This window comes from Lampris incognitus, chromosome 16 (assembly GCF_029633865.1).
Source record: "Lampris incognitus isolate fLamInc1 chromosome 16, fLamInc1.hap2, whole genome shotgun sequence".
Taxonomy (NCBI): Eukaryota; Metazoa; Chordata; class Actinopteri; order Lampriformes; family Lampridae; genus Lampris; species Lampris incognitus.
Genome location: NC_079226.1, coordinates 18,019,227 through 18,032,413, shown reverse-complemented (window position 1 = coordinate 18,032,413; position 13,187 = coordinate 18,019,227). Strand labels below are relative to the sequence as shown.

The 13,187-nt window shown below is 42.7% G+C and overlaps 2 protein-coding genes across 2 annotated transcripts; both read left to right on the top strand.

The window, feature by feature from the left end:
- The first annotated feature begins 126 nt into the window (after positions 1 to 126).
- LOC130126741 (5'-3' exonuclease PLD4) lies at positions 127 to 4,568 on the top strand. The gene is made up of 11 exons (XM_056296358.1): positions 127 to 220; positions 405 to 472; positions 612 to 772; positions 1,014 to 1,197; positions 1,343 to 1,463; positions 2,220 to 2,347; positions 2,447 to 2,647; positions 2,942 to 3,081; positions 3,316 to 3,481; positions 3,780 to 3,876; positions 4,046 to 4,568. Exons 2-11 carry the CDS (start codon positions 422 to 424, stop codon positions 4,249 to 4,251), a joined length of 1,455 nt encoding a protein of 484 aa, XP_056152333.1. The 5' UTR covers positions 127 to 220; positions 405 to 421; the 3' UTR covers positions 4,252 to 4,568.
- Positions 4,569 to 10,023: 5,455 nt separating this feature from the next.
- Positions 10,024 to 13,171, top strand: srp14 (signal recognition particle 14). Its single transcript, XM_056296183.1, has 5 exons — positions 10,024 to 10,105; positions 10,725 to 10,797; positions 10,909 to 11,021; positions 11,148 to 11,180; positions 11,977 to 13,171. The coding sequence occupies exons 1-5, from the start codon at positions 10,082 to 10,084 to the stop codon at positions 12,064 to 12,066; spliced, it is 333 nt and encodes a 110-aa protein (XP_056152158.1). The 5' UTR covers positions 10,024 to 10,081; the 3' UTR covers positions 12,067 to 13,171.
- The last annotated feature ends 16 nt before the right edge of the window (positions 13,172 to 13,187 follow it).

Sequence of the window (13,187 nt, the reverse complement as noted above, 5' to 3'; positions counted from 1 at the left end):
TTATACCGGTGTTTTTTTTGTCTTTCATTTACCGATGGTCCATTTATTTTTAAGCACATATGTCTTTGAAAACATGAAATGAAAGCAAAAACGGGAACCACGGCTTAATGCATCAAATGGTACTGTAGATATTTCATCTCAGTTGTGAGAAGAAAAGCCCAAGAGGGACCGCTTCAAGAGCTCTGTGTCAGAAGATAACGGTATTTGAGGCCTGCCATTTGTGAGTTGTCTGCTTTTTGTCATCCGAAACTTCATCTGTCTTCAAGCTTTCAAAGCTATCACTGGGTTCTGAGCCTATTAATGCACTCCGATATGTGGTATTCCACGCAATTTGTAAGGATTACTTATTTTGACTGCAACACTGGGATGTGTAATTATTCTTCTTCTGACATGAACTTCAATAGGAACGCCTGAAGGGAAAATGTCCTCACCGTACCAAACGCTACATGACAGTTACGTTTCAAACAAAAGGGTAGGGCAAGTATTTATAGCATTCATCGATTTTTGATTCGATGTTCTCGACACACCTCTTATAATTTGGCTTACTGAGTCATCTGACTCATTTTGCTGTTGTGATATTACACGACATTTCTCTATTTCTCTACTGGTAGAGGAACTGTCGCACAATAGCTCTGGCAGTAGCTTGTCTGACTGTTTTGGGTATACTGCTTGCCATCGCTGTGCTGGAGCGACCAAAATTTCCCAGAAATCATGAAACACTTCCTGAGGATGCCGAACCTGCTGAAGACGGTGTCTCTGTGGATCAGTGCAGGTGAGACGGCACAATTAATGTCCGGCTTGGGTTGTTCTCCCATCCGCTACTTGATTAATATTCAAGGTCACAGCTTTGTTCATGTGCTTGTTTGTGGCCATCGTCAACTGCAGCTGTTACAGTCAAAGTGCTTTGTCTCCAATGCCGAGAATGAGGTCCAATGTCTCGCCTCCTTTAACGCCTGACTTCCATTTCAGTTTCCAGAGAGTTCGTTTAGCAAGTGTCACTGTTTGTCCCTCAGGATGACCCTTGTAGAGAGCATCCCTCTGCATGTGAAATATGAGGACAACGTAACCTTTGGGATGCCCCTGGAAAAAGCCTGGAATGATCTTCTATCCATGACAACTCAACAAATAGATGTGGCCTCTTTCTATTGGACCCTAACCGGCCAAGATATCAATGTTAACTCCTCCTCCGACCTACCCGTGAGTCCCCTCCCAATGCTGAAATGTTGTTTAGGAGCAATAGAATAAGAAACCCCATTGGATAAATGATCACACTCAATCGATGTCTGTGAAAGTAGCCGCTTGTGTTGCCAGTCTGATCCATTTGCGCACCTGTCATTGTCAGGGAAAGAGTCTCCTGAAGCAGTTTGAAGCTTTGCCCTCCAGGAATGTGTCTGTGCGAGTAGTGACCAGCCTTCCCTCCTTCCGGACAAACTCCACAGACTTGAAAATCCTGCGACAGAAAGGTTTGAAACGAACCTCCCTATGACTTCAGCAGACTATCACTCATGTTCTCTGCATGACACTGAGCTGGAAAGAGAAGCAGTAATTAGCAAGCCAAGTAGAAATAATGAAGTAATCACTAAAACTTAATCATGAAGAAAAATAATTAATCATGGGCATCTGGGTGGCAAGGCGGTCTATTCCATTGCCTACCAACATGGGGATCGCCGGTTCGAATCCCCGTGTTACCTCCAACTTGGTCGCGCATCCCAGCCATCCATCCATCCATCCATCCATCCATTGTCCAAACCGCTGATCCTGCTTTCAGGGTCACAGGAATGCTGGAGCCTATCCCAGCAGTCATTGGGCGGCAGGTGGGGAGACATCCTGGACAGGCTGCAATTGGCTGTGTCTGTGGGTGGGAAGCCAGATGTGGGTATGTGTCCTGGTTGCTGCACTAGTGCCTCCTCTGGTCGGTCGGGGCGCTTGCTCGGGGGGAGGACGAACTGGGGAGAATAGCGTGATCCTCCCACACGCTACGTCTCCCTGGTGAAGCTCCTCACTGTCAGGACTCCACATGTATTGAGGGAGGCATGTGGTAGTCTGCAGCCCTCCCTGGATCGGCAGAGGGGGTGGAGCAGTGACCGGGACGGCTAGGAAGATTGGGGTAATTGGCCAAGTACAACTTGGGATAAAATGATAATAATAATAATAACAATAATAATTAATCATGAAAATAATCAAAATGATTCTATTTTCATCTTCATGGTCACCTGCAGGAGTTCATGTAAGGAAGGTTAACTTTGGTCGACTGACAAATGGCGTCCTCCACAGCAAGTTCTGGATTGTAGACAGAAGACATGTGTATATTGGGAGCGCCAACATGGACTGGAGAGCTCTCACAGAGGTGATGAAATGGGCAACATTTCAAGGCCCAATTTGAGTCCCAAGCATCAAATTCACAACTGGACGGTTTCATAAATCGCCTTTAAAATTTCTGTTCCAGGTAAAGGAATTAGGAGTGGTCATATACAACTGCTCCAGTCTGGCCAAGGACCTGCGCAAAATTTTCCAGTCATACTGGGTGATGGGTCACCCCAACAGCTCTCTGCCCAAAAAATGGCCTTCAAAGTTCGACACAGCCATCAACCAACATCATCCTCTGGTGGTGAAGGCTCATAACGTTTCCAGCAGAATTTACCTCACAGTGAGTTCCCTAAGTTTCGTTTAAACTTCCCCCGTCTTGACTTTCAATCTCAATTCCTTATAACTGGCTGTAATCATGCTCAGATGAGTAGAATACTAGAACGAAACAGAGGTGGAGGTTGAGCATTGCCAAAATGGTTCAGTAACAATACGGCACATTTGTGAGCATTTTACTCGAATGTCAAAGTTCTGTAATCCACCAAGCCATTCAATTCAGACATTCATTTCCATGTACTTAAAGTTCCAGGTTTCTGATGTGGTTTTCGATGATGTTAAATGCTTGTCTTCGCTCCAGGCTTCGCCTCCCGCTTTCTGCCCACCTTCCCGGACCCAAGACCTGGAGGCAATCCTCTCGGTTATTTCAGGTGCTCAACGCTTTATAAACGTGGCTGTCATGGATTACTTCCCCAGCACACAGTTTGAAAAGCCGAAAAGGTGAGCCTATCACTTTACATACGCTCTACCACTGCCCTGATCTGTCTTGATCCTCATTTAAAGTGCATGGTATTGCATGTCTATGAATGAAATGTGCTACATAAATGTAATTTGACTGATTGATTTATCCTGCAAGACTGACAAAGCAAGCTATTGATTTTTTTTTCTTACATATCATCAAACTGTACACCAAACTGCTTTCTTTTCCCCACTTTTGTTACCTCTATTAAAAAGATATTGGCCAGCCATTGATGATGCCATTAGGAGGGCTGCATTTGAGCAGCACATTAAGATCCGAATGCTCATCAGTTGCGGACGGGACTCTGACCCGGCCATGCTGCCCTTCCTTGAGTCTCTGGCCTCAATGCACTCCCCTGGTCAGAACATCAGTATTCAAATTGTAAGACAATATGAAGAATACGATACTTTAGATAAAATGTCTGCCCCCTGGGTAAAGGCACAGCATTCATAATATTATTTATTTAAGCATCTCTTTTATATTCTCTGCACCGTTGCACTTTATCGCCTCATATTTCGCCTGTATAAGTCAATCCTTGTGTATATATCTGAAGCCTCTTGTGTTGTAGTGTTGTTATTCTATGTCAAGTACATTGATAGAGCTACGAAACCAGAGTCACATTCCATGCATGTGCAAGCCTACATGGCCAATCTTCTGTTAACGCCTTACTCTCTTTCAGAAACTCTACATTTTGCCTGCAGGAAACCGATCCGACATTCCACATTCCAGGGTTAACCATAATAAATTCATGGTGACTGATAAAGTAGCCTACGTTGGTGAGTAAAAGAACACATTTAGGATCGTGTTTCCCTACATATTCATATTCTCAGCACTGACCGCTGTCAGAAGTCAGATCTTTGCTCACTGATGTGCATCGAAATGCACTGGACCATCTGTCACTGGTGAACCAGCTAATGATTAATGGGACGACTTTGTGTTTCCCAGGTACCTCTAACTGGTCAGCGGACTATTTTTCAAACACAGCTGGGGTGGCTTTGGTGGTTTCCCAACACGCCCCTCGCCCAGTATGGAAGACCGGGGCCCTGCAGGGTCAACTCCAGGCAGTGTTTGAAAGGGACTGGCACTCCCAGTTTACCGTGAACCTCGCTGACCTGGGCCACCATCCTGACTGCGCGCTATTAAAAGGATAGCGAGTGCCCTCATTAAAAGTTTTTCATGAATGAATGTTTTGCTCATACACTCCTGAACCATATCACAGCCAGAGCTACTGTATCTACTACTACTACTACTACTACTACTACTTTCGGGTGCTCCTGTTAGGGGTCGCCACAGTGGATCATCCGTTTCCATTTCTTCCTGTCCTCTGCATCTTCCTCTGTCACACCAGCCACCTGCATGTCCATGCTCACCACATCAATAACAGTGGCGGCTAGCCAGTACAAGGAGCTGGGGTGCCACCCCCTTCAAATATCAAGAGATGAAAATCTACTTATACATGTTAAATATAATTTAGTTGTATAATGCAAATAATTCTGAAATAAAATGGTTTTTCAGTCTGTGAGCGCCTGTCAGCAGCCATTAAGTATTGGTTCCAAATGGTATTTGGTTGATTTCTGTCTGAATACATATACTTCCAGGGTGAGGGGCGCCGACCAAACGGTACCTTATGTAAGCCCTCAAACTTTTGGCAAGCAGATGACCTGAGGCTGCTCTCTAATTGGTTTCTTTGGATTTCCCATGGGGCACAGTTCTGTGTGCCCCAGATACTCCCACTTTTATTGGCAGCTAATTATTATTGTTTTAATGTTTTGTTTTTTCTAATCTAATGTGATTGGACAATTCTCATGGCTGTCAATCATGTTCACACCCACCACAACGCCTTGTGTCGACTGTCAATCATCCACTGTTTACGAACCCTGATAAAATCTATAGGCTACATTGTCCTTCTTAATAACTCTGTGACTGTGTGGACATTAAAGCAGCTGTCAGGTGTGCTGTGCCAAGGTAAATTACGCCCCCCCCCAAAAAAATTTTTTTTTAGCACTGATCCATAAACCTCCTCTTTGGCCTTCCTCTTTTCCTCTTGCCTGGCAGCTCCATATTGAGCGTCCTTCTCCCAATATACCCAGCATCCCTCCTCTACACATGTCCAAGCCATCTCAATCTTGCCTCTCTTGCTTTGTCTCCAAACCGTCCAACTTGAGCGGTCCCTCCAATATACACATTCCTAATTGTGTCCTTCTCCATCACTCCCAATGAAAATCTTAGCATCTTCAACTCTGCCACCTCCAGCTCTGCCTCCTGTCTTTTCATCAGTGCCACTGTCTCCAAACCATATAACATATGTAGCTGGTCTCACAAACATCATGTAAACCTCCCCTTTAACTCTTGCTGGTACCCTTCTGTCGCAAGTCACCAGCAGCCAGAGCTACTGTATGAATTCTAAAAATATTAGCTTGACATAAAACTCAGGAATTTACATAGTTTTTAAAGTTAAAGATGATTGCTATCATAATCCGGAGTATGCATGCATGCATATCGTCTATCGCATTTTATGATGGGATTGTGTAATGATTGAGAAAGAGCTAGTCACATCCAAATAGTACTGCAGGAAAAAAATTTACATATACATTAACATCAGTTAATCAGATTATTATGCAAACCAGCTGGCCTCAGTTTCATGCAACTCTACCAATAAATCATCTCTCCAGCTCTTTATCATGCCATCTTTATTCTTTCATCACATTTGCATGATGGGAGGAGATTGTTGCCAATTTAGAGCTGGATATTGCTTGTGAATTCTTACACATTCATGCATCATAATCAGTTAGATCAAAACACACACACACACACACACACACACACACACACACACACACACACACACACACACACACACACACACTTTCAATCCTTGAATGCTTTCTTTCTCTTTTTTTGAAGCAATGACTTGTCAGATACAGACAGCCTAATAACTGAATGTCGTACTTAATGAAACAGACTATCGACATTCATTTTTATGCCATTTTGTCCCATTTATCATGTCATCCTCATTTTTTCATCATATTTACATGAAAGGAAAATATTTTCCACCGTCCATCCATCCATTATCTGAACCGCTTATCCTGCTCTCAGGGTCGCGGGGGTGCTGGAGCCTATTCCAGCAGTCGCTGGGCGGCAAGCGGGGAGACACCCTGGACAGGCTGCCAGGCCCACGGTATGGAGCTGAATATTCCCAGATTTATTTTTTTTAACTTTATGACACATTTGTTTCATAACCAGTTAGAAAAACACATACAGGGAGAGGGAGAAAAAGAGAGAATGACATTTCTGCACAACTTGTGAGGGGCCGAACAACAACATATAAACAACTCCTACATTTTAAATTCTCAAATGCTCTCTTTGTCTTCATTTGAACCAACGACTTGAAAGATACAGAGAGCCGAGTAATTGTACACAACTCTTGCTGAAACAAAGACTATTGACACTTTCTGGGATTTCCTTACCTGGATTATTGAGCATGCATCAAGACACTTGTATAGGTATGTAATTTTGCCCCCCACCCCACACACACGTATTTACGCTTGCGCACACACACACACACACACACAGGGAGAGAAAGACTCTCAGACACAAAACCCTTATACAGTTAAAGGCAGAAATCTGCTACACTGCTTTATCAATACATCATTATTTTAACCATCTGGACCATGGAGTCAGGTTACTTCATCATAACTGGCATCATCTGTCTGGTTGGAGACATCAAGTCTCCACACAGCTGCTGAACTGATGGGTCGTATGAACACTTGAACAACTCCGGCAGGAAAAAAAATTGAAAAATGTGACGCCGATTTAGCAATTCCTCCGTTGGACAGAGTCAGTATTGAGATGTTTGTATTACATCAGACTGCCTGTGTTTGGTCTGAGGAGCCCAATTTTTCCAACTGTTTACTGCTGAGCTGATGAAATCCTTTTTAAGCATCCAAAATCTTTTCCAATCAATATTTTTCAAATCTATTGTTCCAAAAGCTTACACATGGAGGTACAGACATACACCGATCAGCCAAAACATTAAAACCACCTGCCTAATAGTGTAGGACCCCTTGTGCCACCAAAACAGCTCTGACCCTTTTAGGTATGGACTCCACAAGACAAGAAGGTGTCCTCTGGTATCTGGCACCAAGACGTTAGCAGATGATCCTTTAAGTTGCAAGGTGGGGCCTCCATGGACCAGACTTGTTTTTCTTGCACATCCCACAAATGCTTGATCAGATTGAGATCTGGGGAATTCATCTTTATTGGGACATGTATTTTTGCATATACATGGAATTTGACTCTGGTTTAGTGGCTCTCAATGTATTTACATAGAATAACAGCAAAACAATCTTCAGGAATATATAAAAGGAATGACTATATATACAGGTGAAACATGGAGGCAATAGTGCAATGGTACAGGGTACAAAGATGCTGGAATAAATATGTTAGCAGATTACTTATATACATGCGGTAGGTGGACATAACAGAATATGCATGCATACGAACAATATACAGTATATACAGCATGCTTAGATTTATTATGACAATGTTAAGTGTTCATCAGCGTGACAGTGGGGAAAGACACTGTTCTTGTGTCTGGTTGTTTTAGTGTGCAGTGTTCTGTAGCGCCTACCCGAAGGGAGGAGTTGGAACAGGTTATGACCAGGGTGTGATGGGTTTGCAGTGATGTTGCCTCCCCGTTTCCTGACTCTGGAGATGCATAAGTCCTGAATGGAGGGCAGGTTGGCAACAATGATTTTCTCTGCAGTCCTGGCCATTGCAGTCTGTTCCTGTCCTGTTTGCTGGCCGATCCAAACCAGACAGTGATGGATGTGCACATCACAGACTGGATTATTGCAGAGTAAAACTGAATCAGCAGTTCCTGAGGCAGGTTGAACTTCCTGAGCTGATGGAGAAAGTGCATCCTCTGCTGGGCTTTTTGATGACTGTGTCTGTGTTGGATGCCCATCTTAAGTCCTGGGAGATTGTGGATCCCGGAAACCTGAAGGATTCCATAGCAGACACTGTGCTGTTGAGTATGGTGAAGGGAGGCAGTGTTGGGGGACTCCTCCTAAAGTCCACTGTTGTCTCCACAGTTTTGGTGTTCAGCTCCAGGTTGTTTTGACCACACCAGAGGGCCATCTGTTCAACCTCCCATCTGTATGCAGACTTCTCACGTTCCCGGATGAGGCCCATGACTGTTGTGTCATCCTTAAACTTCAGGAGTTTAACAGATGGGTCCCCTGAGATGCAGTCATTTGTTTGGAGGGCGAAGAACAGAGGGGAGAGCACACAACCCTGGGGGGCACCAGTGCTGATTGTCCAGGTGCTGGATGGGATTTTCCCCAGCCTCACCTGCTGTCTCCTGTCTGTCAGGAGGTTTCTGATCCACTGACAGGTGGGGGCTGGTGCAGTGAGCTGGGTGAGTTTGGAGTGGAGGATGTCTGGGATGATGGTGTTGAATGCTGAGCTAAAGTTCACAAACAGGACCCTTGCATATGTCCCTGGGAAGTCAAGGTGTTGCAAAATGTAATGCAGTCCCATGATAACTGCACCATTCACTGACCTGTTTGCCTGGTAGGCAAACCGCAGGGGGTCCAGTAGGGGGCCTGTGATGTCCTTTAGGTGGGCCAACACCAGTCTTTCAAATTAATTCATGACCTGAAATCCTGAGATACAGGGTTTCTTAGGGACCAGAGTGATAGTGGAGCTGGAGCTTCTGAAGCAGGACGGGACTCCACACAGCTCCAATGATCTGTTGAAGATTAGTGTGAAGATGGGGGCCAGCTGGTCAGCACAGACTTTCAGGCAGGGGGGAGACAGACACGCCATCCGGGCATAACAAAATAAACAAATTCAGTGCCCATAGCACTCAAACAGTTTAGAACACTTTTATTTCACCTGAAAGATATTTTTTTGTAGAGGTGCACCCTTGGGATGTTTGAGAATAGTGTGATTTCTTTTGCTGGCAGAGACTGATCAGAAAACAAGTGTGGCTGTATCCTACTTCCTACAGTTACTGCTCAATGTTAACTGTCCTGGACACCTTCAGGACTTTGTGGGTGTGCTGAAACAGTTGGAAGGTTTTTTCACTTTTCCCTCATTGATGAAAGTGCAGACGCTTATTAACTGAGATTTCTGCAAATGGAGATAAACTAGTAAATGTAGTTGGTAGGAGTGGATGGATAAAATCCTCAAATCCTCAGTTAAGGTTTATGTACTTCTACATTGTGATATCAATATATACTGTGCTATATGGTACAATTTTCTGAAGAAAAAAAAACAAACAAAAAACAATAGAAATGTAGATGAATAGAATAACCAGATGGGCTTGTCTGTTTTTGGCTAATGCAGCAAATTAAATAATTTACAGATCAAGGTACTTAAACCACATAGATGGGAAAAAAATCAATTTGAAATCAAGTACTGCTATAAAGTACTCCTGCTTATTGGTTTGCGATATTGCCTACAACTGCCTAATACAACCTGAGATACTGTATAAAAAAGATAGATAACGTAGAATAAATGGTATGGGAAATGTTCTGACAGTTGAGAAATGTATATATCGTCTCACAATGCATTACATAAATACATTTGTTTTTACCCATTATTTATGACCTAAATTCCCAACTGTTAAAATTCAACTCGCCCAATCTTGCCATTTCATACGAGTATGATGCCAAATGACCAGCGAGAGAGGGGACACACAGAGGTAGATATTGATGTATTGTGGAAATTGCAGGAAAGTAGGGACAGACAATTTCTCTCGTTGACTACACGAACGCATGCTCCTTTCGAGCGCCAGGATCGGTGCCAGGGGGGCTCCTCCGTGACTGTAGACGGCAGTGTCGTAACATTTAGCGCGTTGCCGTAGTTCAGAGGTCGCAATGAGGCGGAGCTTGTCGCTGCAGTACGTGTGCTTCAGGCGGAGCTTTCCCGAATGAGCTAACGCTCGCCGTCAGAGCTTGAAATCAAGTTTGAATCATGGTGCTACTTGAAAATGACTCGGTAAGATACGCCAGGAACGAAATTAAGTGTGTATTTCACCTCACGTACTGTCAGGTGTCCTCGTCCCTAATTGTTGGTTTGTTAGACTTTGTAAAAAAAAAAATCACTACTGTCTGTAATAGCGTGCTAGCCGCTGTTGCTAGCATGTTAGCGCTTATGTTAAATGGCTCGGATGAGGAGAAATATGCTCTCGGTTAGGTTCGCTGGCTGCTGACGGGAGGATGGGAGGATGTTCGGGCATAAAACAAGCCTACTCACATTTCATCAGTACGAGACAACTTTGCAGAAGCTGCTTGTGTTGGGGTTGCTAGATAAACCGAGAACCGGTAAACCGTTTAAGAAAATGAGCGTGTACATTGTAAAGAGAGTATCCCTAACTAAGACATCGCCCGAACTGATTCACCTTGTCGCGTTTTTTTTTAGTGTTCTCACTGAATCGTATTTTAGTTTTAGTGAACCTATAATTTTCAGGATTTGCTCCGAGTTTTCCTTGCAAATTCTCTTTTAATTAGCTCTCAGAAGAGCAACACATTGTGTGCGCAGCGCATTGAGTATGACTGGTAACAGCACTGAGATTTTAATTGTTGTGACAGTAACATTGACCTTTGCTTCTCTCTAGTTTCTGACAGAGCTCACGAGGCTGTTCCAGAAATGCAGGAACTCGGGTAGTGTTGTCATCACATTAAAAAAATGTAAGTGAGCTCCTTCTGGTCTTGGTGGGGATGAGCGGGTCAAAAACACTATTTAATCTCAACGGAAAGAAAGGAATGAGCAGGGCTTTATTAACTTAATACACCTTTCAGACGATGGGAGGACTAAACCCGTCCCTAGAAAGGGCCATTCAGAGTCATTCGAGCCAGTAGACAACAAGTGTCTCCTCAGGGCCTCAGATGGCAAGAAGAAAATTAGCACAGTGGTAAGCTTGCGACTTTTATTTTGGTCCCACTCCATGTCCTTGCACTCTATTGGATCTGTAAGATTTCGCCTCTGTTGATGATTTATATTAATTCTTAATGTGGAAATAATTTTCTTCCGTTTTCAGGTCAGTACCAAAGAAGTTATCAAGTTTCAAATGGTAAGTTTCTTATTTGAATCCGCTGATGCGGAAATTACGGGTGCACTTGGCCGACATCAATCATGATTTAAACGTTTCATCTGACAATGAAACCAATATTTCAGATTTTATGCGGCTGTATTTAAGTGTATCCCTTTTTTTGGATCTGTCCTTTTTTCTTTTTTTGTTTGAATGGAAATTGAATGACAAAATCACTCATAACAAAAGAAAAACTTGGGGGCACTAAAGAACATTCAGTCCTTTCCTGGGGAAACATTTCCTTAAAATTCCAATATTTATAAGACTTGCCATTGAATGTTAGGAGGGTAAAGTGTAATGTGACATTGCTTTTTCAAGTGGTACATTAAATGTATAATGGGGGAAGTCTTTTGCCACCCATCCCCACTTAAAATTTGGCCAAAACAGTTTACAAACGGCTACTTTATTGTCCTTATCAGAAACTCTGAAATGGCTTCATACTACTGGCATTTTGCTAATTTTAGGCCATGAATTTATGGTGTTTCACTACCCATGTACCCTGGGCATTTGTACAACATGAAGGCAAATATGCTTGAAATGCTGTTCAGATTTTGGAGCCATGCATGTGTGTATTCCTGCAATCTTTTGTGTTGCCACGTAAAAAGTGGTGCGCAGCTACAAAGACGTGGACCAGAATAATTGAGTTGTTTATTATTGTTATTTTTATTACTATAACAATATTTATCTATTATTAATAATTAGTACATTGTTTGTATTTGGAGGGGTTTTTTTTTTTTTTAAACTTGTTTATTCATAAAATTCTCTTGAAACCTTGCAGGCATACTCCAACCTCCTCAGAGCTCACATGGATGGGCTGAAGAAGAGGGACAAGAAAAGCAAAACCAAGAAGACCAAAGCCACTCAATGAGCAACAGACTCTTATGTACCCTTGGTACCTAGACTGGGATGCACCATCTGAATGGGGGGGGGGGGCTTCAACTGGCCTATAACTACCAATTTCCCCCTCCAGCTTGTCCCATTCTCCTTAGGCTCGGTCACTATTTTTCCGACAGGTGACTTCTTTGATACCATGCCATTGTTTGCACAATAATGTCTAATACCAGGTCACGCAATGCTGCCGGAGAATGGGGACAGAAAAGCTGAGGCTTTCTAATACTCAATGAGAATGCAGCAAATGAACCTTAATTGAAATGCCACACTCTGTACCTGCATCTCTCTTCTGGATCTAAGTTACCAACAGCTGTGTTGCTTCTGGAGTCGCTGAAATGATAAAGCCCTGGAATTAATTGCCTTTCCTAATATTTTTTTTTCACTGTTGTCCATATTTATGTAGTGCTTACCCAAAATTGTATGTGCATGTCTGTCTGACTGCATCATTTGACTGCATTGTTTAGATGTGAATTTACCAATTAAACTCGTTACCCAAATTGTTTAAGTTCAAGTTCCCAGAAATGCATGAGGAAAAACAACCACCTTGCAATGCCATATTTGAGGGTAAATGTTTTTTTTTATTTTTATTTTTTTTAACCAAGCTGAGAGTATATTACATGGTATCATTTGTGATGATCGTCTCTCTCGCCTTTTTCTTTTTAAATGTAGAATGAAACTTGCTATTACTGACTTATTTTGACCACAGATGTTTAATAAATTAATTTTTTATGGTATGGCAAACTGTCAACACAAACCTTATAAACCTCAGTTGAATATACAATAAAGGAGGGCTGCATGTTTAACTCAAATTTAAAAAGGATAACGCTGTACACGGAGGCCAGAATTAAGTTAAATTTGGGAAATGATTTACTTAAAGGCATATTTGATTTTATGTATGCATGTACAAAGTACTGGGTATAAACCAAACCTTGTGAATTCGCTTTTTCCTTACAAAGTGGATACAACTACTGTTGCCATTCTGTGTCAGCCATTTATACCCTGTTGTCATGCTACAGTATGTCCTCATGTAACTTTAACAGAAATACAGCAGATTTTAATTGGAGAAATAAAGTCCTTTGTTAAAGTTTACTGCGGTTT

Coding starts and splice junctions, on each gene's coding strand:
- LOC130126741 (XM_056296358.1), top strand. CDS start 422: ATGTCCTCACCGTACCAAACGCTACATGACAGTTACGTTTCAAACAAA. Junction 1,198..1,342: donor ACTCCTCCTCCGACCTACCC/GTGAGTCCCCTC, acceptor TGTCATTGTCAG/GGAAAGAGTCTCCTGAAGCA. Junction 3,482..3,779: donor AGAACATCAGTATTCAAATT/GTAAGACAATAT, acceptor ACTCTCTTTCAG/AAACTCTACATTTTGCCTGC.
- srp14 (XM_056296183.1), top strand. CDS start 10,082: ATGGTGCTACTTGAAAATGACTCG. Junction 10,106..10,724: donor TGCTACTTGAAAATGACTCG/GTAAGATACGCC, acceptor GCTTCTCTCTAG/TTTCTGACAGAGCTCACGAG. Junction 11,022..11,147: donor AGAAGAAAATTAGCACAGTG/GTAAGCTTGCGA, acceptor TTCCGTTTTCAG/GTCAGTACCAAAGAAGTTAT.